This window comes from Somniosus microcephalus, chromosome 1, assembly GCF_052327205.1.
Source record: "Somniosus microcephalus isolate GS21.2 chromosome 1, FLI_Smic_1.0, whole genome shotgun sequence".
Lineage (NCBI taxonomy): Eukaryota > Metazoa > Chordata > Chondrichthyes > Squaliformes > Somniosidae > Somniosus > Somniosus microcephalus.
This window is the reverse complement of record NC_140987.1, coordinates 63936920-63962857: the sequence shown is the minus strand read 5'-3', so window position 1 is coordinate 63962857 and position 25938 is coordinate 63936920. Positions and strand designations below refer to the sequence as shown.

General features: G+C 45.7%; 1 protein-coding gene across 3 annotated transcripts in view; it reads left to right on the top strand.

Annotated features, from left to right (window-relative positions):
- Positions 1-220: 220 nt before the first annotated feature.
- Positions 221-25938, top strand: part of LOC147124141 (UDP-glucose:glycoprotein glucosyltransferase 1-like) — a 149232-nt gene continuing 123514 nt past the window's right edge. The window contains exons 1-2 of one of the 3 annotated variants that reach the window (XM_085982723.1): positions 221-318; positions 19228-19378. In XM_085982723.1, coding sequence (XP_085838849.1) covers positions 19262-19378 — 117 coding nt within the window. In that variant the 5' untranslated portion in view covers positions 221-318; positions 19228-19261. Of the gene's footprint in view, positions 319-17693; positions 17907-19227; positions 19379-25938 lie in introns of those variants that run through there. The other 2 variants (XM_085982715.1, XM_085982731.1) reach the window with 2 other exon arrangements.

Here is a 25938-nt window from a genome sequence, read left to right as displayed (position 1 = left end):
TCTTACTTTTAAACAGTCCTCAGGTTGTGACATGTTGTTACATATTTAGCCCCAAGGTATGGTCTGTCTCCTTCTCCTAGGACTAATCTCAATTTTGATAGATCATCCAATTCCTTGAAATCTGGGGTTGTTTGGCTTAGCTTGTTGAATAATATGTTTCTTGATGTGTTGAATTTTTCGCATTTTAGGAGGAAATGCATTTCTGTTTCAACCTCGCCAGCCAGACATTGATCGCATATTCTATTCTCTCTAGGCTGCCAGGATTTCTTGTATCTGCCTTTTTCAATTTCCAGTTGGTGGTCGCTTAGTCTGTACCTGGTGAGGGTCTGTCTCTGTTTTGTGTCTCTGATGGTCGTGAGGTAGTCTGCCAGTTTATATTCTCTTTTTAGGGCCCGGTAACATTCTAATCTGCTTTGGCTTTCGGTTATTTTGTTCCAATGTTCCAGGTAGGTTTCTTTGCATTTTTTAATGATTTGGTTCACTCGGATTGGTGTTTGGACGGCTGTGTTGGTCTGGGGCTGGTCAGGGTCCGGCTGAGTACTTAATTTCAGTAGCAGCTGACTCAGGGGACTCTTTTCTGGGTTTAGCTCTTGGGTCTGAAAGGCTTTGAAATGAAGGGTGTCTGGGGAGCTAGATTTGAGGTGATTTAGGAAGTTTAGTGCTCGTTTTTGGATGTTTATTATCAGTGGGTATCTGCCTAGTTCGGCTCTGCATGCATTTGTTGGCGTTTTTCTTTGGGTGCGAAGGATGCTTCGGCAGAATTCTGCATGTAGGGCTTCTATTGTGTGTTTTTCCCATTTAGTGTAGCTTTGGTGATTTAGCGGGCCCCATACTTCACTACCGTATAGTGCAATGGGCAGGATTATGCTGTCAAAAATTTTGAGCCAGATTTTGATTGGGATTTGGATGTTGTAGAATTTTCTTTTTATTGCATATAGGGCTCTTCGGGCTTTTTCTTTTAGTGCATTCACTGCTATGCTGAAGCTCCCTGATGCTGTAATAGTTAGACCAAGGTAGGTGTAGCTCATAGTGTGTCCTATAGTGGTATCACTGAGGGTAAACTGGTATTTGTTTTCCTGACATCTGGGTCTTTTCTGAAAAATCATGATGTTGGTTTTCTTTAGATTTACTGTTAGAGCCCAATTTTGGCAGTATTTGTCGAGTAGGTCTAGTTGTTGCTGTAATCCCTGTTCTGTGGGAGACAGCAGAACCAGGTCGTCCGCATAGAACAGGGACTTCACTTCTCCATCCAGGAGACGGAGACCTGGTGACTCGCTTTGCTCCAGCATGTCTGCTAATTCATTTATGTATATGTTGAACAGGGTCGGGCTCAAATTGCAGCCCTGCCGGACGCCTCTTCTCTGGGTGAAGAAATCGGTGCGTTTGTCTCCAATTTTGACCCCGCATTTGTTTTTCAGATACATTGATTTAATAAGGTCATAGACTTTGCCCCCTATTCCACACTGAAGAAGTTTATAATAGAGCCCTTCATGCCATATAGAGTCAAAGGCTTTCTTGAAGTCGATGAAACAGGCGAATATTTTCCCATTTTTTGTTTGGTGTTTATGTTTTTCAATGAGGGTGTGAAGGGTATAGATATGGTCGGCGGTGCGGTGTTTTGGAAGAAAGCCTATTTGGTTTTTTCTGAGGATATTATGTTTGTTAAGAAAATCAAGTAATCTACTATTTAGAATACTGCAGAATAACTTCCCTAGACAACTGTTGACACAGATGCCGCGGTAGTTATTTGGGTCTGATTTGTTTCCACTTTTATATATGGGGGAGATTAGTCCTTGGCACCAGATATCGGGAAAACAGCCTGAGCGTAATATGATGTTGAATAGTTTGAGTATCGCACCCTGCATCTCCATATTGCTGAACTTTAGCATTTCATTTTTGATGTTGTCTGGGCCACAGGCTTTCTTTAGGTGGAGAGATTTTGTTTTTGTGGCCAGTTCTTTCCGTGTGATTGGGGAGTCTAGAGGGTTTTGGTTGTCTTTAATTGTTGCTTCTAATGTGTGGAGTTTTTCTGTGACCTGATGTTGACTTGTGTTTGTTTTGTTTTTTGGGATGTCTTTGTAGAGGTTTTCAAAATGTGTTCTCCAGATGTCGCCATCTTGGATTGGTAATGCTTGCAATTGTGTTGTACTCAGGTTATTCCACATTTCCCAGAATTGTTTTGGATTGGTGGAGTTTTCAATTTCTTCGAGTATTTTGTGGGTATAGTTTTGTGTTTTGTTCCTAATGGTGTGTTTATATCTTTTGAGGGTTTCGTTGTATCTAGTACGTAGGTCCGGGTTGTTTGGTTGCCGATGCTTTTGGTTTGATATTTTTCTCAGGTCTTTTCTGGCATTTTTGCATTCGTGGTCAAACCATTTCATATTTTTATTTTGTCTTTTGTGATGCTTCCTCTTCTGTTTCACGAGGTCGGCTTTTACAGCTGCCTCATGGAAGATCATATTTATATCCTCTATGGCCGTGTTTACACCATCTCTGGTGATCTCATATAGATTTTCTTTAAATTTTGAAATTTTACTTGTGAGATCAGGTGAATTTAGTGCTGTGATGAATTTATCTCCACTGTCTGGGGCCCATCTGTATGTCTGGTTTATTTTATGTAGCTTACTGTGTTCTTTTTTTGTGTCTGTAGTTTGGGCAGAAAGTTTAAGGTACACATTTATTTGGTTATGGTCTGAGAGGGGGGATTGCTGCCTGACAGTGAATGCGTTGATATCGCAGGGGTCCAGGTCAGTGATTGTATAGTCCACCACACTAGACCCAAGAGTTGAGGAGTATGTGAGTCTCCCTAGGGAGTCCCCTCTGAACCTACCATTAACTATGTACAGGCCTAAGGCTCGGCAGAGTTGCACTACCTCCCTACCGCTTTTATTTATTTCACGATCAAGGTTGTTCCGATTTGCGATGGCTGGTGTGACATCTAAAGGGGTCTGGCCAAACACATGGTTGTTTCCCTGTGGGTCTATGAAGTCAGGTTCACAACCAGTCCTTGCATTTAGGTCCCCACATATTATCACCTTTCCTTGGGCCTGGAAATGGCTGATTTCCATGTGGAGAGTATCAAATAACTCCTCTTCGAAATATGGCGAATCTATTGGAGGTATGTAGATCGCACATAAGTAAACATCTTTTTTTGCTATTCCTATATTTTTATCTAGTTTTAGCCATACGTGTGATTTCCCCTGTTTTACCGGTGAGATGTGTTTGTCCAGTTCTCCCTTATACCACACCAATATTCCCCCGGAGGTTCTGCCCTTGCGTGTTTTAGTGTTCTTTACTGAGGGCACAATGATTTCATGGTACATTGGAGGACAGTGGGTCGGCATGTCCTTTTGGCACCATGTTTCTGTTAACACAATTATATCAATGTCTTTTATAGCTTTTAGGAATTCAGGGTCTGTACTCTTCATCCCAAAAGTTGAGGAGCGGAGGCCCTGGATATTCCAGCAGCTTATGTGGAAAGAACGCATTTATATAGTTCAATAAAACGAAATAAAATGGACCTATTTTGTGGGATGAGTGTGGAAACACTATTTTCTATAATGCTAAGTGATGATTTAGTATAAATTTCATGAGGCATGCACATATATCTATCTAATAATAGTAATAATACTGATAAGATAACAATAATGATAATGATAAATAACAATATTAATAATTTCTCCGACTCTCTCTCTCTCTCCCATCACTCTCTCTCTCTCCCCCAGTCTCTCTCTCTCCCCCGCCCAGTCTCTCTCTCTCCCAGTCTCTCTCTCTGTCTCTCTCTCTCCCCCAGTCTCTCTCTCTCTCCCCCCCAGTCTCTCTCTCTCTCCCCCCCAGTTTCTCTCTCTCTCACCCCCCGTCTCTCTCTCTCTCTCTCTCTCCCCCAGTCTCTCTCTCTGCCCCTGTCTCTCTCTCTGCCCCAGTCTCTCTCTCTTCCCGGTATCTATCTCTCCCCGGTCTCTCTCTCTCACCCCCAGTCTCTCTCTCTCCCCCCAGTCTCCCTCCCTCCCCCCAGTCTCTCTCTCCCCCCAGTCTTTCTCTCTCTCTCTCCCCCCAGTCTCTCTCTCCCCCCCAGTCTCTCTCTCTCTCCCCCAGTCTCTCTCTCTCTCCCCCAGTCTCTCACTCTCTCTCCCCCAGTCTCTCTCTCTCTCTCCCCAGTCTCTCTCTCTCTCCCAGTCTCTCTCTCTCTCTCTCCCCCAGTTTCTCTCTCTCTCCCCCCAAGTCTCTCTCTCTCTCCCCCCAGTCTCTCTCTCTCTCCCCCCAGTCTCTCTCTCTCTCCCCCCAGTCTCTCTCTCTCTCCCCCCCAGTCTCTCTCTCTCCCCCCCAGTCGCTTTGTCTCTCCCCCGCAGTCTCTCTCTCTCTCCCCCCCGCAGTCTCCCTCTCTCTCTCCCCCCCAGTCTCTCTCTCTCTCTCCCCCCGGCTCTCTCTCTCTCTCCCTCAGGCTCTCTCTCTCCCCCCCAGTCTCTCTCTCTCTCTCTCTCCCCCTAGTCTCTCTCTCTCTCTCCCCCAGTCTCTCTCTCTCCCCCATCTCTCTCCCCGTCTCTCTCTCTCCCCGTCTCTCTCTCTCCCCGTCTCTCTCTCTCCCCATCTCTCTCTCTCTCCCCCCAGTCTCTCTCTCTCTCTCCCCCCAGTCTCTCTCTCTCTCTCTCTCTCCCCAGTCACTCTCTCTCTCTCTCCCATCACTCTCTCTCTCTCCCCAGTCTCTCTCTCTCCCCCGCCCAGTCTCTCTCTCTCCCAGTCTCTCTCTCTGTCTCTCTCTCTCCCCCAGTCTCTCTCTCTCTCCCCCCCAGTCTCTCTCTCTCTCCCCCCCAGTTTCTCTCTCTCTCAGCCCCCGTCTCTCTCTCTCTCTCTCTCTCCCCCAGTCTCTCTCTCTGCCCCTGTCTCTCTCTCTGCCCCAGTCTCTCTCTCTTCCCGGTATCTATCTCTCCCCGGTCTCTCTCTCTCACCCCCAGTCTCTCTCTCTCCCCCCAGTCTCCCTCCCTCCCCCCAGTCTCTCTCTCCCCCCAGTCTTTCTCTCTCTCTCTCCCCCCAGTCTCTCTCTCCCCCCCAGTCTCTCTCTCTCTCCCCCCAGTCTCCCTCCCTCCCCCCAGTCTCTCTCTCCCACCAGTCTTTCTCTCTCTCTCTCCCCCCAGTCTCTCTCTCCCCCCCAGTCTCTCTCTCTCTCCCCCCAGTCTCTCTCTCTCCCCCGTCTCTCTCTCTCTCCCCCCAGTCTCTCTCTCTCTCTCCCCCCAGTCTCTCTCTCTCTCCCCCCAGTCTCTCTCTCTCCCCCCCTCCCCCGTCTCTCTCTCTCTCTCTGCCCCAGTCTCTCTCTCTGCCCCAGTCTCTCTCTCTCTTCCCGGTATCTATCTCCCCCCAGTCTCTCTCTCTCCCCCAGTCTCTCTCTCTCTCTCTCCCCCCGTCTCTCTCTCTCTCTCCCCCCAGTCTCTCTCTCTCTCTCCCCAGTCTCTCTTTTTCTCCCCCCAGTCTCTCTCTCTCTTTCTCTCCCCCCCAGTCTCTCTCTTCCCCCCCCAGTCTCTCTCTCCCCCCCAGTCTCTCTCGCCAGTCACTGTTCCCAGTCTCTCTCTCCCCATCTCTCTCTCCCCCGTCTCTCTCTCCCCTCCGTTTCTCTCTCCCCTCGTCTCTCTCTCCCCCCGTCTCTCTCTCCCCCTGTCTCTCTCTCCCCACCATCTCTCTCCCCGTCTCTCTCTCTCCCCCGTCTCTCTCTCCCCCCCGTCTCTCTCTCTCTCCCCCCGTCTCTCTCTCTCTCTCCCCCCGTCTCTCTCTCTCTCTCCCCGTCTCTCTCTCTCTCTCTCTCCCCCCGTCTCTCTCTCTCTCTCCCCCCCTCTCTCTCTCTCTCTCCCCCCAGTCTCTCTCTCTCTCTCTCTCCCCCCCATTCTCTCTCTCTCTCTCCCCCCCAGTCACGCTCTCTCTCTCTCTCTCTCCCCCCCCCCCGCCTCCCTGAGGCACAGGCCCGTGGTGGTTTACATTCCATTGGCGTTCTTTATAAGCGCATTGCTATTCGCCACGACTCCCAGCACAGGATCGACATTCGGCAGCTGTTAACAATCCCAGTGGCGCAGGCCTATAGCGGCTTCCAACGCGCAGGCGGCGAAATTAGATCCAGCGCGCGGGTGCCGAAGCCCGCTTCTACGAGCATAAAAAACAAGCCTGTTGGACATGATTGAAAAGAGCGCCTGCACGCTGGAGCCCGCTACAGCGGGACTGCGCGGTCTGCAACGCCTGGTGCGCGGCAGCCTCAAGGTAGCTGCGCACCCACGCAGCTTAGGGGAACAGTGCTTTGGACACTTTATTACATTAAAGGCACTATTTAAATGCAAGTTGTTGTCATCTAGTTTAATTTTATCTTATTTTGGCACCAATCATTGTTGAAATACTTTGCTGGTTTGAGTTTGGCTTATGCTTTCATGGTGGATTTCCCACTATTAATCGATTCCCTCCCAGCTTTGAATTCTGAGATACTACTTGTCCCCCTCACTCCACTGCATATCGTCAGCTACTTATCTCTTCAGTAATTCTGGACAGTCTTCAATAATCCTGGACAAGTTCAGAACTATCAGGGTAGAATTTGATATAACAACAGAAAATGCTGGAAAAACTCAGCAGGCCAGGCAACATCCGTGGAGAGAAATTAAAAGTCGACGTTTCGGGTTGAAACCCTTTTTCAAAACTGGAAAGGAAATAAAATAGATCGAAGGCAGGGCTGCGATAGAACAAAAGAGAAGTAAAGAGACATTCAGAGGTATTCAAAACCAGACGAGATGGTAATAGGACAGAGGAGACAAAGACGGCTCAGATTAGGTGTGAAGTGTACTGGCAGGATTTGATGTTGCTGAAGCTGCTTTTGCTGCTGAGATTAAAGATCACTGCAGACTATTTGACACATCCTCCTGGAAACAGTGTGTGCTTACAAACTTTAAAGACTCATAGGGCTCGATTTTCAGTGTGCCGTGGAGTCGGGTTTGGTGGCGTGCGGGGGGTTAAATTCCCGAAATCGGGGGTCCCGACCCCATCCCACCCCCAAGCCGCCTCCATGCCAGTTTCAAAGGAGGCAGGTACCCGCCCCGCACTGGGACCCGCCTACCCGAGGCGGGAAGGGATTAGTGCCAATTAACTGCCTGTTAACAGGTAGTTAACAGGCAGTTTTTAGCCTAATCCCTATTTTTAAGCTTGACCTGTGGGATTCCTGACGGCTCCAAACCACGCCAAGTTGGAGGAGTCAGGCCGTCGGGTTGAAGGGCTTGGAGGGGTCGAGATGTCGGTGTTCAGGTGAGTGATGTGTGCATGAGTGCAAAGGTAAGTGTGTTTGCTGTGTCTAAAGTGATTAAATACATTTTACATACATTTTCTTACCTTTTCAGCCTTCCTTCCTTTAGGTTTGGGAAGTCCCTCATCTCACCGGCACAGAAAGCAGAATGGCTGCGATCTGTCAAAAGTGACAGCCTTCAGCTTTCTGTGCAGGAGAGATTTCTAACTGAGTCTGTGGAGAAGGACTCATGTTAGAAGTAAGACTGTCAGTGTTTGACAGCTTCAAACAGCTGTGAAACACTGATATTTCATCTGTCAAAATGTCTTGACTGATGAAATTTCAGTCTGTGACATCACCTGTTGCCGGGTGGCCCTCAATTGGCCTGCTGAGCCCGCTGGGCAGGCTCAACAAGAGCAATCAAGTTAAAATCCCGTGAATTGGCCGCTTCTCGATGGAGGCGGGACTACAACCCCGAAAGTTGTTGTCCCGCCTTCAACCCGACTTCTGAATGAAAATCTGTTGTGTATGTAATATGTGTGCTACTTTGAACCTATGGACAGGACTGCACTACTTGTTGGGCGTAGTGATACGCAGTACCACTCCTGGCCATAGGGGTATAAATAGTACTGTGGGTACTGATCCCCCTCAGTTCCCGCCTGTGGGCATGAAGTAAAGACCTATGTATAGTCCCTACCTCCAACCAGTAAAGACCTGTTTGAGTTATACGTTTAAGTCTTTGTGTTAATTGTTCAATACAATACACATACTTAACACTGGCGACGAGTCGGTTCGAACCCTGCGGCAGTTATTCCACAGCGGCTTCGTCCAAAGACAGGACGTTGAAGAGAGGTTCCAATCCTCAACACCCCACTGAAAACTGAAGGGCAGCAGAAATCCTGACAGCTTCCAGCGACTGGAAGCGACAGGCATTAGGACCCTGAAGCCTCCATCAACGACTGAAAACGGGAGGACAGAAGACATCCTGCAGCTTTTTCAACCTCGGTGGTGGGTAAGCCAAGCAGCGTTGGCTGCAAAGACAGGGCTGGGGGAAGTCGGAGGTAGAAGGGCAATCGATCGAAATCCCTGATAAGGGCCGCACTCGGGCTGGAAGGCGCAGCGTCGGCAGACACTGAGGGCGCGAGCGGGTAAGCCAGAGCCCGGGAGGGAGCGAGCAAGAGCCGCCGAGCGGGTGAGCCAGAGGCCGGGAGCCGCTTCAAGCGGGAGGCGCTTAGCGGGCCAGCGATCGCACCGGTGATAAGGGCTGAGAACCGTTTCGGGCGGGCGGCGCACCAGCGATCGCACAGGAGATAAGAGCCGCAGTCGGGCTGAAAGTCAGCGACGAGAAGCGCGGGAAAACCGCCATTGAAGTGGGCGGGGAGAGCGAGAAGCGCGGGAAAGCCGCCATTTTTCGCGGGAAAACCGCTGGGGAAGAAGGCAGAAGCGGGAAAACCGCCATTTTGTGGGCGGAGGACGACGGCAAGAGCGGGAAGCCGCCATCTTGGATAACAGTAAAAAAAAAAATCTGAGAAATTGCAAATCTGATAAAGTACTACAATGCCTAAACACGGGAATATTAGCAACTTTGATAGTGACATCGAAGATTGGGCCATATATGTTGAACGAGTTAAAAATTATTGTAAGGCCAATAAAATTCGTGAGGCTGATAAAGCACTAACATTATTAAATTTAATGGGTGCGAAGACATACGGGCAATTGAAACACCTGTTATCACCAGATGAACCGGCGGATAAGACGTTCGATGAGATTGTTACTGTCCTGAAAGATCATCTAAACCCCACGCCGCTGATGCTAGCGGAACGATTTAAATTTTACGACAGAAGGCAGCTACAGCATGAAAGCAATGCTGATTATTTGCTGGAATTGCGTAAATTAGCGAAATATTGCCAGTTTGGAACGGGACTGACAGAGGCACTTCGAGACAAATTTGTGTGTGGTTTATTTAAACAGGATACACAAAAGCGACTGCTCGAGGAGAATGAGCTGACACTTGAGAAGGCAGTCACTATGGCAGCAGCACACGAAGCCGCAGCGAGAGGCACGGCAGTAATGCAGCTACGGTCACCGGAGCTCAGTGCACACAAATTGGGTGTGAGTTCTGGCAAATGTTATCGTTGTGGAAAGACAACGCATGATCAGAACCAGTGTTGGTTTAAAAACCAAGAATGTAGAACTTGTGGTAGGCTTGGACATATAGCTAGAGTATGCAGGTCAGGGAAGAAGACCAGCAACAAGAAGTCACCGCAAGGAAAATACGCAAAGGTACACAAGGTGACCGAACAGGAGTCCGATTCAGACGCTAGCAGTAATGAACTGGCTAGCTTAAGCTGTAATGAACTGGCTAGCTTAAGAGTACTCAACGCTGGTAAGGGTGCAGACCTCCAGACAATTTGGGTCACTCTTCAGATAGAAGGAGTCCAAGTAAAACTGGAATTGGACACTGGATCGGCATTGACGGTCATAAATAAGAAAGATTACGGAAAGTTATTCCAACATACTCCCCTACAGGATACGGGGATTATATTGAAAACATACACGGGGCAAAGAGTGTACCCCATCGGGAAAATAGAGGTTGCAGTGGTCCACAAGGGCGAAGACAGTCAAATAATGGACTTATATGTGATATCTGAAGGAGGTCCTCCACTACTAGGACGGGAGTGGATTAGGAAAATGAATATGGACTGGCATTTCCTACAAACAATAACGAGTGAGAACTCGGTGAAGATAGTCGGCCCAGACTCTGGAACGGATGATGGTAAGCCCAACTCAGGTGCAAAAGACAAAGTTTCAGCACAGAATTCCACTGAGCAACAACAACATAGTTTAACTGTGGATTCTGAGTCTGGCAAGTCTACTGATGTGCCCATTTCTGAGGGACACCGGGCTCGAACTCAACTCCATTTCAAACTACAACAGCAATTAGAACAAATGCTTCGCCGTTTTGAGCAAGAGTTGAATGCAACGAAAGAGTTCTTTGATATAGAGTTGGAGAATCTGGAAAGACAACAGAAGCAGCTGATGGAGAAAATGGAGCAGGAGCACACAAAACGTCTGATGTCAGAGGAGTTAACGGTCAGCCAACTCCTGCATATGCTGAAGGACAGGACTCTGAAATGGGAAAAACTTGAACATGAACTTCAATATTCAAACGAAAGGGGTTCGGAGCTCTCAAAGGTTATTGGAAGAGCTGAGGTGGCAACACAGACTGAGATGACTGCAACAGAGCAGCCCTTGGATGCCAAAAGTACGCTGACTCACGTCAACGTAGAACAACAGACCGCTGAAACAGCTGCTCCGGTAGAGGGATTGCATAGTCCGATCAATCAATCTCCAAAGGAAGTTGAAGTATTAAAATCACAAATGAGGTCACTAGTAAACGACTTGCTGAAAGCCCAGAAAAAGCTGGATGCAGAGGTACACATGAAGAAGTCTCTTCAGGAAAGATGTCTGGATTTGGAACAAGAGCTGGCTAATGTCCAGCTGGGTATGGAGGAAATAGACGACCCTCTCACTGGTCTAGCTCAGGACGACACCGAATATTACGATGTCCTGTCCTGCCCAGCTTGTAACTTCGACTCCCAAAGTGCAGAAATCATGGAGGAGCACCAAAAGTCTACGGAACATCGGGAGAAGCTGGCTCTACGACGGAAACAGGAGGAAGAGAAGGAGGAACTGCGCATGCAGCTGGCAGCTGTGGCAGCTGACAATGGAGCCCAGAGAGTCTCCAAGAAGCAGAAAAGGAAAAGTAAAAACAGAAGATGACCCATCTGAACCATTATCACCTCTACCAGATCACACACGTGGTCCCTCCGAACGGAGCCAATTCAGTTCGGAAGTTCAAACTGTTAAATCCATGGAAGGACTATTGAATGAGTCACTCCAGCAACGTGAACCGACTACACCACAGAGATTGAATCTGTGAACTGTTTTCCGCAGAGACTGAATCTGTGATCTGTTTTGACATGAAGTTATCTATGTATCTATGTTATTCTGTTATGTAAACCTGAAGTTATATATGTATATATGTTATTACGTTATGTTAAATGGGGAGATGACTGTAAAGCTAGGAAGGGAGGAATGTTGTGTATGTAATATGTGTGCTACTTTGAACCTATGGACAGGACTGCACTACTTGTTGGGCGTAGTGATACGCAGTACCACTCCTGGCCATAGGGGTATAAATAGTACTGTGGGTACTGATCCCCCTCAGTTCCCGCCTGTGGGCATGAAGTAAAGACCTATGTATAGTCCCTACCTCCAACCAGTAAAGACCTGTTTGAGTTATACGTTTAAGTCTTTGTGTTAATTGTTCAATACAATACACATACTTAACAAAATCCAGCCCATAGAATCTTACAACACAGTTGGAGGCCATTTGGCTCATCGTACCTGTGAAAGAGCTATCCAATTAGTCCCACTCTCCTGCTCTTACCCCATAGCCCTGCAAATTTTTCCTTTTCAACTATTTATCCCATTCCCTTTTGAAAGTTACTTTTGAATCTGCCTCCATCACCTTTTCAAGCAATGCATTCCAGATCATCATAACTCGCTGTGTGAACTGTTTTCTCCTCATTCTCCCCAGCCCCGGTTCTTTTGCCAATTACCTTAAATCTGTGTCCTCTGGTTACCAGCCCTCCTGCAAGTGGAAACAATTTCTCCCTATGTACTATGTCAAAACCCCTCAAAATTTTGAACACCTCTATTAAATCTCTTCTTAACCTTTTCTGCTGCAAGGAGAACAACCCCAGCTTCTGTAGTCTCTCCATGAAACTAAAGTTCTGCATTCCTGGTGTCATTCTAATAAATCATCTCTGCATGCTCTCCAAGTCTTTGACATCCTTCCTAAAGTGTGGTGCTCAGAATTGGACACAATACTCTAGTTGAGGCCTAACCAGTGTTTTATAAAGGTTTAGCATAACTTCCTTGCTTTTGTACTCTATGCCTCCACTTTTAAAGCCGAGGATCCCATATGCATTTTTAACAACCTTATCAACTTGTCGTGCTACCTTCAAAGATTTGTGTACGTACACCCCCAGTTCCTGCACCCCCAAAATGTATCACATCACACTTCTCTTAATTAAATTTCATCTGCCACATGCCTGCCTATTTCATCAGCCTGTCTGTGGCCCCCTGAAGTCTGTTACTATCCTCCTCGCTGTTTACTATATTTCCAAGTTTAGTGTCATCTGCAAACATTGAAGTTATGTCCTGTATACCCAAGTCCAGGTCATTAATATATATCAAAAAGAGCAGAGGTCCTAACCCGAACCACTTTCACCACTCTCTGCTTTCTGTCCCTTCGCCAATTTTGCAATAATAAAGTTAACTTTTTGCTCATTGGTATAATTGCCAGCCTATATAACTGGGCTTGTTGCTCATTTTTGGCATGCAGTAGGGTCAATGTTCCCGCTAAGCTGTGCCGCCGCATGGCCATGCAGCTGTCTGCCGGTCTTGTGCAGTCTTACAAATGTGAAATTTTGCGCATGCGCGAAACTTTGAATGGACCGCACAGCTCGATAAAGGAATCACGCACCCAAAAAAAATTAGGGGGAACATTGAGTCAGGTACTGAGGGTATTAAGGTGATCCAGGTTATTTAGCAGGTCCTGAATAACCTTTTCGCACTGAGGCATTCTAATAGAGCAGAATCTGCAGCAAGCTCATTTTAAAGCAGCAGTTCTCTTGGTTGCAGAGTTTCTGAACTGCAAGCCTGTGTAGCATTCAAGGAACTCATGATGTCCTGGCTCAGCATCTGCAGCTGCGACCCATCAGGCTTGGTGGCTCCATTGAGAACAAACAATTCTGTGGAATATCAGGGTGATTTAATCTACAACTTTGGGTTTACATTTTTTCTTTCCTTTAAAATTTCTCTGTCCAGATAGTTAGATTGGACATGGTTCAAAGATCTTTATGAACTTCTCTTAATCCTTTGTCTAATCTGACAAGTAGTTACTGTTTTTCCTGAGTCATCATTCATAGATTCCTGGTAGAATGTATATTCTTGTATCATAAAAGTATAGGGAGTAATTCTAAACTAACCTACCCAACAGGAACTGATGGGATTGGATCAACTGTCTGTTTGACACCCCACTAGATTTTACTTTGCATTGACGGGGTGTGAAACAGGCATCTGGACTGATCCCGTCAGTTTTCTGCCGGACAGGTTGGGTTAAAATGACCCATACAGAATTTGCTATGTATATGTAAATTTTGTTGCAACTTTTCATATTCTTAAGATACCTTAAGCAGTTGATCCTGTGCATGTGCAACACTTCAATATCGCTAAGCCATGGTTCTTGTCTATTTCCATTAAAATAGATTATATGGAGGGTCACAGCTTTCAATAAATATTTCATTGTTTAACTGCGCTGTCAGAGCTGAGAAGGAGAGCAATTAATTTTGGAACCATAGTAGTTTAAAGCAAGTAAGGAGGCCATTCAGCCCATTGTGCCAATGCTGGCTCTTTGCAAAACTAATCCCACTGTCCTATCTCATTTTAGATGAGTAGTTTCAGGGATTTAAGAGTACTTGAGGAAAGAGGAGATGTGTGCATATGTGTATAAATGTTGCATAAATATTTCAAAATAAATCAGAAGATTGGACAGAACATAAAAAATAGCAAAGAATGACTAAAAGATTAATAAGGAGAGAAAAATTAGAGTACGAGAGAAAGCTAGCTAGAAATATAGATATTTAAAAAAGAAAAGAGTTAACAAAGTGAGCGTTGGCCCTATAGAAAGTGAGTCTGGGGAATTAATAATGGAAAATAAGGAGATGGCAGTTGAATTGAACAGATATTTTGCATCGGTCTTCACATCGCAGAAATATCAGTAAATCAGGAAATGGAAGGGAGGGAGGAACTCAAGAAAATTACAATCACCAGCGAAGTGGTACTGAGCAAATTGTTGGAGTTGTGGGCTGGTGGGCTGACAAGTCCCCGGGTCCTGATGGACTTCATCCTAGGGTCTTAAAAGAAGTGGCTAGTGAAATAGTTGATGTGTTGGTTTTAATTTTCCAAAATTCCCTAGATTCCGGGAAGGTTCCATTAGATTGGAAAATAGCGAATGTAACTCCTTTATTCAAAAAGGGAGGGAAACGGAAAGCAGGAAACTACAGGCCAGTTAGCTTAACATCTGTCATAGGGAAGATGTTGGAAGCTATTATTAAAGACGTTATAGCAGGGCACTTAGAAAAGTTCAAGTTAATCAGGCAGAGTCAACATGGTTTTGTGAAAGGGAAATCATGTTTAACCGATTTATTGGAGTTCTTTGAGGAAGTAACATGTGCTGTGGATAAAGGGGAACCGGTGGATGTACTGTGCTTAGATTTCCAGAAGGCATTTGATAAGGTGCCACATCAAAGGTTATTGCGGAAAATAAAAGCTCATTGTGTAGGGGGTAACATATTGGCATGAATAGATGATTGGCTAACTAACAGGAAACAGAGAGTCGGCATAAATGGGTCATTTTCTGGTTGGCAAGATGTAATGAGTGGTGTGCCACAGGGATCACTGCTGGGGCCTCAACTTTTTACAATTTATATAAATGACTTGGATGAAGGGACCAAAGGTATGGTTGCTAAATTTGCTGATGACACAAAGATAGGTAGGAAAGTAAATTGTGAAGAGGACATAAGGAGACTACAAGGCTATAAAGGGATATAGGTAGGTTAAGTGAGTGGGCAAAGATCTGGCAAATGGAGTATAATGTGGGAAAATGTGAAATTGTCCTTTTTGGCAGAAAGAATAAAAAAGAAGCATATTATCTAAATGGTGAGGGATTGCAGAGCTCTGAGATGCAGAGGGATCTGGGTGTCCTAGTGCATGAATTGCAAAAGGTTAGTATGCAGGTACAGCAAGGAAAGCTAATAGAATGTTATTGTTTATTGCGAGGGAAATTGAATTCAAAACTAGGGAGGTTATGCTTCAGTTATACAGGGCATTGGTCAGACCACATCTGGAGTACTGTGTACAGTATTGGTCTCCTTATTTAAGGAAGGATGTAAATGCGTTGGAAGCAGTTCAGAGAAGGTTTACTAGACTAATACCTGGAATGGGCGGGTTGTCTTATGAGGAAAGATTGGACAGGCTAGGCTTGTATCTGCTGGAGTTTAGAAGAGTAAGAGGTAACTTGATTGAAACATATAAGGTCCTGAGGGGTCTTGACAGGGTGGATGTGGAGAGGATGTTTCCTCTTGTGGGAGAATCTAGAACTCGGGGTCACTGTTTAAAAATAAGGGGTCACCCATTTAAGACAGAGATGAGGAGAAATTTTTCTCTCAGAGGGTCGTGAGTCTTTGGAATTCTCTCCCTCAGATGGCGGTGGAAGCAGAGGCCCCGATTTTCTGGCCGCCGTCGGGCGGCTTTTCATGCGGCCGGGAGCCAAAAATCGGCGAAAAAGCGGGTCGGGACCCCCCCCACCCCGCCTGATTCCCCGCCCCGTCCGACTTTCGGACTGCCGTTTCCCCGCGCCCCGCTTCAGTCCCGGCCGCCGCTGGCGGGACTGGTCGTCGATGCACTAACAAGCAATTATCTGCTTGTTGAAGTGGATTTTCCCGTGCCGTTGCGACTTTGGGGCTTTCCCCACCTGAAACTCGCCTGCGAGGAACCCCGCTGCTGAGAGCTGGTGTGAAGCTTGCTAGCTGTCAGCTGCAGGTAAGGAGAAGCTGCGATTTAGAGGGCCAGCACTTGTATGTTGAAGGACCTTGTTGTTGCAGGTTTGGGGCTACTTCTTCAAGGCTTAGGCACAGCTGTGGAAGGTTGGAGCCTCACACACTTCTCCAATGCGATCTCCTGGGAAGCCCCTCTCGCCACCCTCACTCAGCGCTTCCTCAGCGGAGGCATCTACGGGAAGCGTGGGACGCCTTTTTTTCCTTCCCTTCTTGCCATTAGAGGATCTCCAGCAGCAGAGGCGGCAGCAGCAGAACCAGGAACAGCATGATGAGCACCAGGAGCACCAGGCTGCTGCTCACTCACCTGAAGCTGCACAGGCCAGAAGGGGCCAGCGCTTGGAAGTGGCTTGAGAGCACCTTGCTGCGCTTTAGGGGGCCATGGGGACCCGTATCTGCACTGGCAGTCCTACTCAGAAGGACTTCCATGAGGATCTGGTTTCTCTGTTCAACAGATGGCCAACGCTCCTCAAGAGATGTCATTCTCTTATGTGCACTCACCATGTTTTCCGTACCCTGGCGAGTTATCTCCTGCAAGGAGGTTGCCAACCTTTCCATGGTGATGCGCCAATGACTCCACAAAGGCTCTGCTCATGGTCGCTATGGACTCCTCCATTCGCTCCACACTCGCAGCGACCCTGGAGACAAAACCTGCCAGAGACTCCTGCATCTGTGCATGGAGATCCATCACGTCTTCTCTTGCGGATAGACCCAGAGGCAGAGGGTCGACATGCAGCGCAGCTGAGCTGAGCTGGCAGAGTTCTGCGCCCTCCGACAAGGACTCTCCATTGCTGTCCCTGTCTCCAGAATCTGCTGAGGCTCACTTGTGAGCTGTGCAACACCAGGTGACAACACTACTCTATGTCCCGAAGGCCCCCGCGAGGTGTGAGTGTCTGCGCTGGTGCTGGGTGCGCTTACTTCTGCTGACACTGCGCCCTCAGAGGTTGGAGCTTCCTCTGAGGAGTCTGGCTGCACAGCCTCTTCCTCCTCCACAGTGAGGACGGGGACTCTGGATGGTACTTTGCGGGAGTAAAGGAAGGAGTTAGAGATGTGATGCCAAGGTGACATGCACATTCGAGTTGACATCTGCTGACACCTGCATCCATGCAGCTTGGTCTCAGTGGGAGGCCTCTTCCTGCCTGACCTAGGGAAGAGGACCTCCCTGTGGGCCCTAACCCCATCCAATAATGCCTGCAGTGAAGCCTCATCGAATTTGGAGGCAGCTCGGGGTCTGGCACTGCCCACAGCTGCTGCAGGCTCCTCTGCCATCCTGTGTGGCTCGTTTGGAAGCCTTCAGAGGATGCAGTGCTTGCTTTGGACCTTGAAAGCACCACGAATGATGACATCATACTGTGGGGATTTCTGACTCGAATTGGACAATTAGCAAGGCTTCCCACGTGCTGGGAATTAATTGGCCACTTGAGGGTAAATTGCGTGGAGCTGGCTGACACTTTTTTACGTGTGTCAGAAACCCCACATTCGGGGAAATCTGACCATTCCCCATACAAGCCGAAAATCGGGGCCAGAGTCTTTGAATATTTTTAAGGCAGAGGTAGATAGATTCTTGGTGAGCAAGGGGGTGAAAGGTTATTGGGGGTAGGTGGGAATGTGGAGTAATCTGATCAGCCATGATCCTATTGAATGGCGGAGCAGACTTGAGGGGCCGAGTGGCCTACTCCTGCTCCTAATTTGTATGTTCTTATGTAAATAAAATGGTGCCACTGATCCATGGGAATTAATAATTGAATAGCAATATTACAAAACAATTTCAAAAAGCTATTTAAAAATGAAGTAGTGAGCTTCTATGGCATTGCGCAAACATTGTTGTACCTGCTTGTCTTGACCTATCAATAATTGTTCTTCCTTCTTCAGATCTAGAAACATCAAAGGAATCCCCGTGTTGTCCTCATGAGTTGTTGCAAGTGAAATAGCAGCTAAAAGCAAAGCTGTTGCAAGAAATAGAGTTGGAAAGCTTGGTAATACAAATGATCAGGCCCAAACAGCATCAAAGATTAATGCACTAATGAAATTGCATAGAAAACAATTTATCCAAAAATTCTAATTTTGCAATCAACAGTAGAGTTGAAAACTTTAAGAAGGCAACTCTAACAGGACAGGCACCACCAGCACAGCCACCACATTTGGGACTATTGCATATTACTTAATTTGGGGCATCTTATCTACAGCATCTTATCCTACAAAAGTATAAAATTAAAAGTTCTGTAACATCCTGAGACTATGCACACCTCATTATTATCTTAAGTTATCCTGTTACCCATTTCCCCCAAACTCTGATTGCAATGACTGTCACTTGCATTTGTACTGAGAAACTATCTATCCACAGTCAGAACCTGAATACCATCTTGGAGATTGTTAAAATGCACTTCATTGTAAGTGTATCCAAAATGGCATTAAGAAAGAAAAAAGACTTGCATCTATATAGCATCCTAACATCCTCCGGACATGTTCAAGTGCTTCAAACCAATGAAGTACTTTTGAAGTGTAGTCACTGTTGTAATATAGGCAAATGCAGCAGCTAATTTGTGCACAGCAAGGTCCCACAAACAGCAGTGAGATAAATGAGTCGATATTCTCTTTTTTTTAAATGCTGTTGGTTGAGGGATATCTGTTGGCCAGGATACAAGGATAAAGGCCCCATTCTTCAAATTGTACCGTGGGATCTTTTACATCCACCTGAGAGGGCAGCCTTGGTTTAACATCTCTTCCAAAAAAGCAGCACTCCCTCAATACTGCATTGAAGTGTCAGCTTAGATTGTGTACTCAAGTTTCAGGAGTGGGGTTTAAACCCACAACCTCCATACTGAGAAGTGAGAGTGGTACCAGTGAGCAAAAGTTGTCAGCGATTTTTAATTTCTATCTAGGTATTCTATTTCACTTATTTATGTAATCAGTAGGACTTTGCATCTTTATGGCAATTAGCCAGTCATATTCGCATGAAAGCTACAATTCAGGAACTTTATCAACCAAATGATTGAATGCAAATTTTAAAGATTATTTCACATTTACTTAAAACCTGATATTCTGATATCTTAATGAATACATAATCCTGTTTTTTAAAATTGGTTCATGGGATGGCAATGCCAGCATTTATTGCCCATCCCTAGTTGCCCTTTAATAGGCTATTACTAACTTTTGTGGAGTTCTCCCATTGTCTTAACCATGCTATTGCTAGGTTTAACCTGCATTTTTCAATTGAAACTGATAAAGTTCCTGTGCTTTAGTCACATTGTTGCATTGTCTGTCACCAAATCTCATTATTTCTTGTGCTTTTTCTAGTATCCTAGATATCCTCAAAGAGGAAGGAAAAGTTATGGATGGCCTTTATAACCTTGGGATCAAAGATAAAGATCTAAGCAAACTTCTACGACTGAATGTTCACCCTATGGAGGAAAACTCTGCACTTGACATCCAACACTCAGCCATAATTGTTAGTATATTATGCATTGTTCTGTGGTGTGTGTGCTCATCTTTTGACCTCTAGAGCACTTTGTGGTGTATGTCTTATTAACAAAAATATATTGGCTCAGTATTTCTGTAGCGGTTGTCTATAGCTTTGTCGTAACTTCAGTACAACACCATTAGAAGCCCTGGAGAAACGGTGTATCACAGAATCATACAGCTCAGAAGAAGGCCATTCAACCCATCGGCCTAGATTTTCAGTGTGCCATGAGGCGGGCTTTTAGGCGTGCGGGGGGCTAAAATCCCGAATTCGGGGGTCCCGACGCCATCCCGCCCAAAACCCGCCTCCACGTAAGTTTCAAAGGAGGCAGGTACCCGCCCCGCACTGGGACCCGCTGACCCGAAGTGGGAACGGATTAGTGCCAATTAACTGCCTGTTAACAGGCAGTTTTTAGCCTAATCCCTATTTTGAGGGGTGTCGTGAGGGATTTCCGACGGCTCCAAACCACGCCAGGTTAGAGCAGTCGGGCCGTCGGGTTGAAGGACTTGGAGGGGTCGCGATGTCGGTGTTCAGGTGAGTGATGGGTGCATGAGTGCAAAGGTAAGTGTGTTTGGTGTGTCTAAAGTGTTTAAAGAAGTTTAAATTACCTGTACTTACCTTAACAGCCTTTCTTCCTCTAGGTGTCGGGAGTCCATCACTCAGCCGGCACTGAAAGCAGAATGGCTGCGATCTGTCAAAAGTGACAGCCTTCAGCTTTCAGTGCCGGTGAGAGTTCTAACTGAGTCTGCGTAGAAGGACTCAGGTTAGAAGTCAGACTGTCAGTGTTTGACAGCTTCAAACAGCTGTGAAACACTGATATTTCATCTGTCAAAATCTCTTGACAGATCAAATTTCAGTCTGTGATGTCACCTGTTGCCGGGTGGCCCTTAATTGGCCTGCTGAGCCCGCTGGGCGGGCTCAACAAGGTCAATCAAGGGAAAATTGCGTGGATTGGCCGGACGAGGATGGAGGCGGGACTAAAACCCGAAAGTTGTAGTCCCGCCTCCTTCCCGACTGCTGAATGAAAATCCAGCCCATCGTCTCTGTGCTGGCTCTTTGAAAGAGCTATCCAATTAGTCCCACGGCACTGCTCTTACCCCAGAGCCCTGCAGATTTCACCTTTTCAAGTATATATCCAATTACCTTTTGAAAGTTGCTATTGAATCTGCTTCTACCACCCTTTCAGGTAGTGCATTCCTGATCGTAACAACTTGCTGCATAAAAAAGAAAAATTATAATTCCCCCGCTGGATTTTTTGACATTTATCTTAAATCTGTGTGCTCTGGTAACTCTGCTCTTGCCAATGAAAAAGTTTTTTCTTATCTATTCTATCAAAACTCCTAATAATTTTGAAAACCTCTATTAAAACTCCCCTTTACTAGCAGAAATCTAGAATTCTCTTCCCCCAAAAAGCTGTTGAGGCTAGTGTAGTGATCAATAACATGTCATTCTGTGGTAGACACTAGGTGGAGCAGTAGAGCTGTATATAGCTGTATGTATAAGACTACACTACCCAGCTGTATATTATATTAAGACTACATTACCCATGAGGCTAGGCTACCCACAAGGCAGCAGTCAAGATGGAAGCCTCTACAAGATGCTGTACAAGTCCACATGTGCTCAATAAAAGTAACTAGCAAAAGCTAGCTGTGTTCATAATAAGAATGTCTATTTATTAATGAACATAACAGCTAGGTCAATTGAAAATGTCAAAACTGTGATTGATAGATTTTGGTTAGGCAACTGCACTTTGAGATTTATGGAACCATGACGGGTAGATGGAGTTAAGATACAGGTCAGCCGTAATCTAATCGAATAGCGGAAAAGCTCAAGGGGTTAAATGGCAGACTCTCCTATGTTCCTTCTCTCCTGTAAGGAGAACAATCCCAGCTTCTCTTATCTCTCCACATAACTGAAGTCCCTCATCCCTGGTACCATTCTGGTAAATCTCCTCTGTACTCTCTGCAAGGCCTTGACATCCTTCCGAAAGTGTGGTGCCCAGAATTGGAAACAATACTCTAGCTGATGCATTTCCTTCCAAAATGCATCACTTCACACTTCTCTGCATTAAATTTCATCTGCCATGTGTCTGCCCATTTAAGCAGCCTGTCTATGTCCTCCTGATGTCTGTTACTATCCTCCTCACTGTTTACTACATTTACAAGCTTTGTGTCATCTGCAAACTTTGAAATTATGCCCTGTATACCCAAGTCCAGGTCCTTAATATAAATCAAAAAGAGCAGTGGTCCTAATACTAACCCCTGGGGAACACCACTGTATACTTCCCTCCAGTCTGAAAAACAACCGTTCACCACTACTCTCTGCTTTCTGTCTCTTACCCAATTTTGTATCCAAACTGCCACTGCCCCTTTAATAAGCCCAGTGACAACAATACATCCAAGAGTTAGATAGGCAAGTATGTATTGGCATCCACATATAACATGTTAGAAGCCCTATTTTTGCAGGTTCTGCTGGTGATATAGGGCCTCCCTGGCATGAGTGGAGGTTGAGAATCTGGATAGTTTCCTGGATTTGCCATGAATTGTGTTTTGCAGTGAAGAAAAATCCCATTTCCTGATTAAATTGATTAAGTTATTTGTTAAGCTTTTTCTTAGCGAAACTACACATTAGAAAAACATAAAAGTAAAAGTTCATGAGTGGACTACTAGTACTCATTCTATTATTCTTAATGTGGAGCATATTTATTATTTGGAAGTAGAGTAAGTGGTAATTAAATCAGTTTTCCCAAAAATGGTATTAAAAAGGCATTCTGGTATGTTACCTAATTTATTTTCCTTTAATCAACAAGACACCATTTTATCCTCTCAAATTCCTCTTATAATTGCTTATAACTCAAGCATCCAAGTCATTAGCTCATGACACAGGAATAAAACACACGCCTTCCACATAGGACGTGTCACAGATTAATTCCTATCATGATCCAAAGACCTCCACAGCATTGGATCAAAACCTCTGCATCTAATTTTGCAAACTAGCATCAACCTCTTAATAAAGACCCTGCTACAACAATGTTCGCACACGCACAAAAAAAATACTAGCCAAATTTGTACACAAACCAATCATAATCAACTGTTAAATTTATCAGTATGGTGTAGCATCTCCTTTTGGCAAATTCCTTTTGAGAATATTTAATTTATTAACCATTCTGTACTAGTAGTTCACTCATTAACTTTTTTTAAAACCAATTTTCTGCTCTCATCCCAAGTGGCTATATTTACATGTGAGCTATGACTGTAATTTTATCACGGGCGAACATCACAACTGAGCCTTATCCAGTCCAAGGGCACTGAGCCACTTTTAGTCGTTTCATAGAAACATAGAAGATAGGAGCAGGAGTAGGCCATTCGGCCCCTTGAGCCTGCTCCGTCATTTAATGCGAACATGGCTGATCATCCAAATTCAGTACCCTGTCCCTGCTTTCTCCCCATATCCCTTGATTTCTTTAGCCTTAAGAAACATATCTAACTCCTTCTTGAATATATTTAATGAATTGGCCTCAACTGCCTTCTGTGGTAGAGAATTCCACAGGTTCACTAATCTCTGGGTGGAGAAATTCCTCCTCATCTCTGTCCTAAATGGCTTACCCCTTATCTTTAGACTGTGAGCCCTGATTCTGGACTCCCCCGCCATCGCGAACATCCTTCCTGCATCTAGTCTGTCTAGCCCTGTTAGAATTTTATAAGTTTCAATGAAATCCCCTCTCATTCTTCTAAACTCCAGCAAATATAAGCCCAATCGACCCAATCTCTCCTCATACGTCATTCCTGCCATCCCAAGTATCAATCCTTAGGTTTGCTGCTTTTTCTGGCCAATTTATATGTCCTCTCCTTGGATCTTATGCTATCCATAATTTCCCTTGTTAGCCACGATTGAGACACCTTTTTTGTTTAATTTTTATGCCAGACAGGGATGAACAAATTCTGTAGTTCATCCATGCGATCTTTAAATGTTTGCCATTGCCTATCCACCGTCAACCCTTTGAGTAACATTCCCCAATCAATCCTAGCCAACTCGTGCCTCATACCATCGTAGTTTCCTTTATTTAAATTCAGGACCCTAGTCTCTGAGTCAACTACTTCACTCTCCATCTTAATGAAGAATTCTAACATATTATGATCGCTCCTCCCCAAGGGGCCTCGCACAACAAGATTGCTAATTAATCCTTTCTCATTACATAATACCCAGTCTAAGATGGCCTGATCTCTAGTTGGTTCTTCGACATATTGGTCCAGGAAACCATCCCGTATACACTCTAGGAATTCCTCCTCCACGGTATTGTTACTAATTTGGTTAGCCCAATAGTAGATTGAAGTCACCCATGATAACTGCTGTGCCCTTATTGCACGCATCTCCAATTTCCCGTTTAATGCCATCCCCAACCTCAGCATTACTGCTTGGGGGTCTGTATACAACTGCCCCATGGTATTTCTCAGCTCTACCCACACAGATTCCACATCATCAGAGCTAATATCCTTCCTTACTATTGTGTTAATCTCCTCTTTAACCAGCAATGCTACCCCACCTCCTTTTCCTTTTTGCCTGTCCTTCCTGAATATTGAATACTCCTGGATGTTGAATTCCCAGCCTTGGTCACCCTGGAGCCATGTCACCGTAATCCCAATTATATCGTATCCGTTTACATCCATTTGACCCTCCCAGGGTCAAAGCTTGCATATGCGACAGTCTTTAAATTGCAGCATAGAATTTTTTTAAACCATCAGGATATTCCTTATGATTTGTAAAGGATACAGTATGAGAATCTAAAAGTGAAAACCGAATACTAGCACCAACATTTATAACCTTCATAAAATTCATTAGTAAAATTCAAAATGTATCCCTTAGATTCACATAAGATGTGAAACCCATGAGTCTATTTGTAACGTAGGCTCTGTAAATGTACTTTAGTCTTTGATTTATGAGAACATTAAAGGCACCTGCTTGACATTTTAATACTTGATTACATCAGTAGCTCAGAAATGAAAAGCACAGATGTATTTTGAAATTCTCTGAGATTATGGGGACGATTTTGCCAGCTCTGGGGAGGCGGGTAAGGAGGCGGGACTGTTGGGAAAATGGCAGATTCTGGGGGCGGGTACCCATCCCGCCTCCGTGCCATCTTCCCAGGAGGCAGGTAGTTAACAGGCAGTTTTTTGGATAATCCTTATTTTGAGCCCTAAAGTGTGGGCTTCCCAACAGCTCCGAACCTTGCCATGGTCAACGAGGCGAGCCGTGGGTCTGCGGGGGTCGTAGGGGCCAAGATATCCGTTGTGCAGGTGAATGATGGGTGCATGTGTGAAGAGGTAATTGTGTGAGGTGAGTCTTAAGTGTATTAAAAGCTTTACTTATCTTTGCTTCTTCCTCCAGGTTTCAACCCTTCAGGTCTCAGGAGTCCCTCATCTCACCGGCAGAGAAAGCAGAATGGCCGCTGCATTCTCAAATGCATCAGCCTTCTGCTTTCTGCTCAGGAGAGATCTCTAACTGAGCCTGTGTCCCAGGACTCAACTTAGAAGACAGATTGTTAGTGTTTGACAGCTTCACAGAGCTCTCAAAACGGTGACAATTCATCTGTCAAAAGCTCTTCACTCGGACGTCACCAGTAACCGGCTTTCCCTTAATTGGCCAGCGGGCTTATTAAGGTCAATCAAGGGAAAATAGTGTGGGTTGGCCGGACGTCAATGGAGGCGGGACTAAAACCTGACAAGCAGCAGTCACGCCTCCAACACGTCCCCATTGGCAAAATCACCCCCTTAGCGTCAACTAATGTATTAGAATCTGTTTTAATATTTACTCACAAAAACAAGCAGATGAAAGCCATTAAAGACATTTTTTTAGCCTCTAACATGTATATTGTAAGTATTTCCTGCACTGATAAAGGTGGATGTAGTAATCATAGAAGGGTTACAGCACAGAAGGAGGCCATTCGGCCCGTCGAGCCTGTGCCAGCTCTCTGCAAGAGCACCTCAGCTAGTCCCACTCCACCGCCCTTTCTCCATAGCCCTACAAATTTTTTTCCTTCAGGTACTTATCCAATTCCCTTATGAAAGCCATGTTTGAATCTGCCTCCACCACCCTTTCAGGCAGAGCATTCCAGATCCAAACCATTCGCTGCGTAAAAAGTTTTTCCTTGTGTCGTCTTTGGTTCTTTTGCCAATCACCTTAAATCTGTGTCCTCTGGTTCTCGACCCTTCTGCCAGTGGGAACAGTTTCTCTCTATCTACTCTGTATAGACCCATCATGATTTTGAACACCTCTATCCAATCTCCTCTCAACCTTCTCTGCTCGAAGGAGAAGAACCCCAGCTTCTCTAATACAAAAGCAAAACACTGCGGATGCTGGAAATTTGAAACAAAAACAGAAAATGCTGGAAATACTCAGCAGGACAGGCAGCATTTGCGGAGAGAGAAACAGAGTTAGCAGGGGCGATTTTGCCAGCCCAGGGGAGGCCTGGTATGGAGGTGGGACTGCCGGGAAAATGACAGAATCTGGGAGCGGGTACCCATCCCGCCCCCAATGTGCCTCCGTGCCAT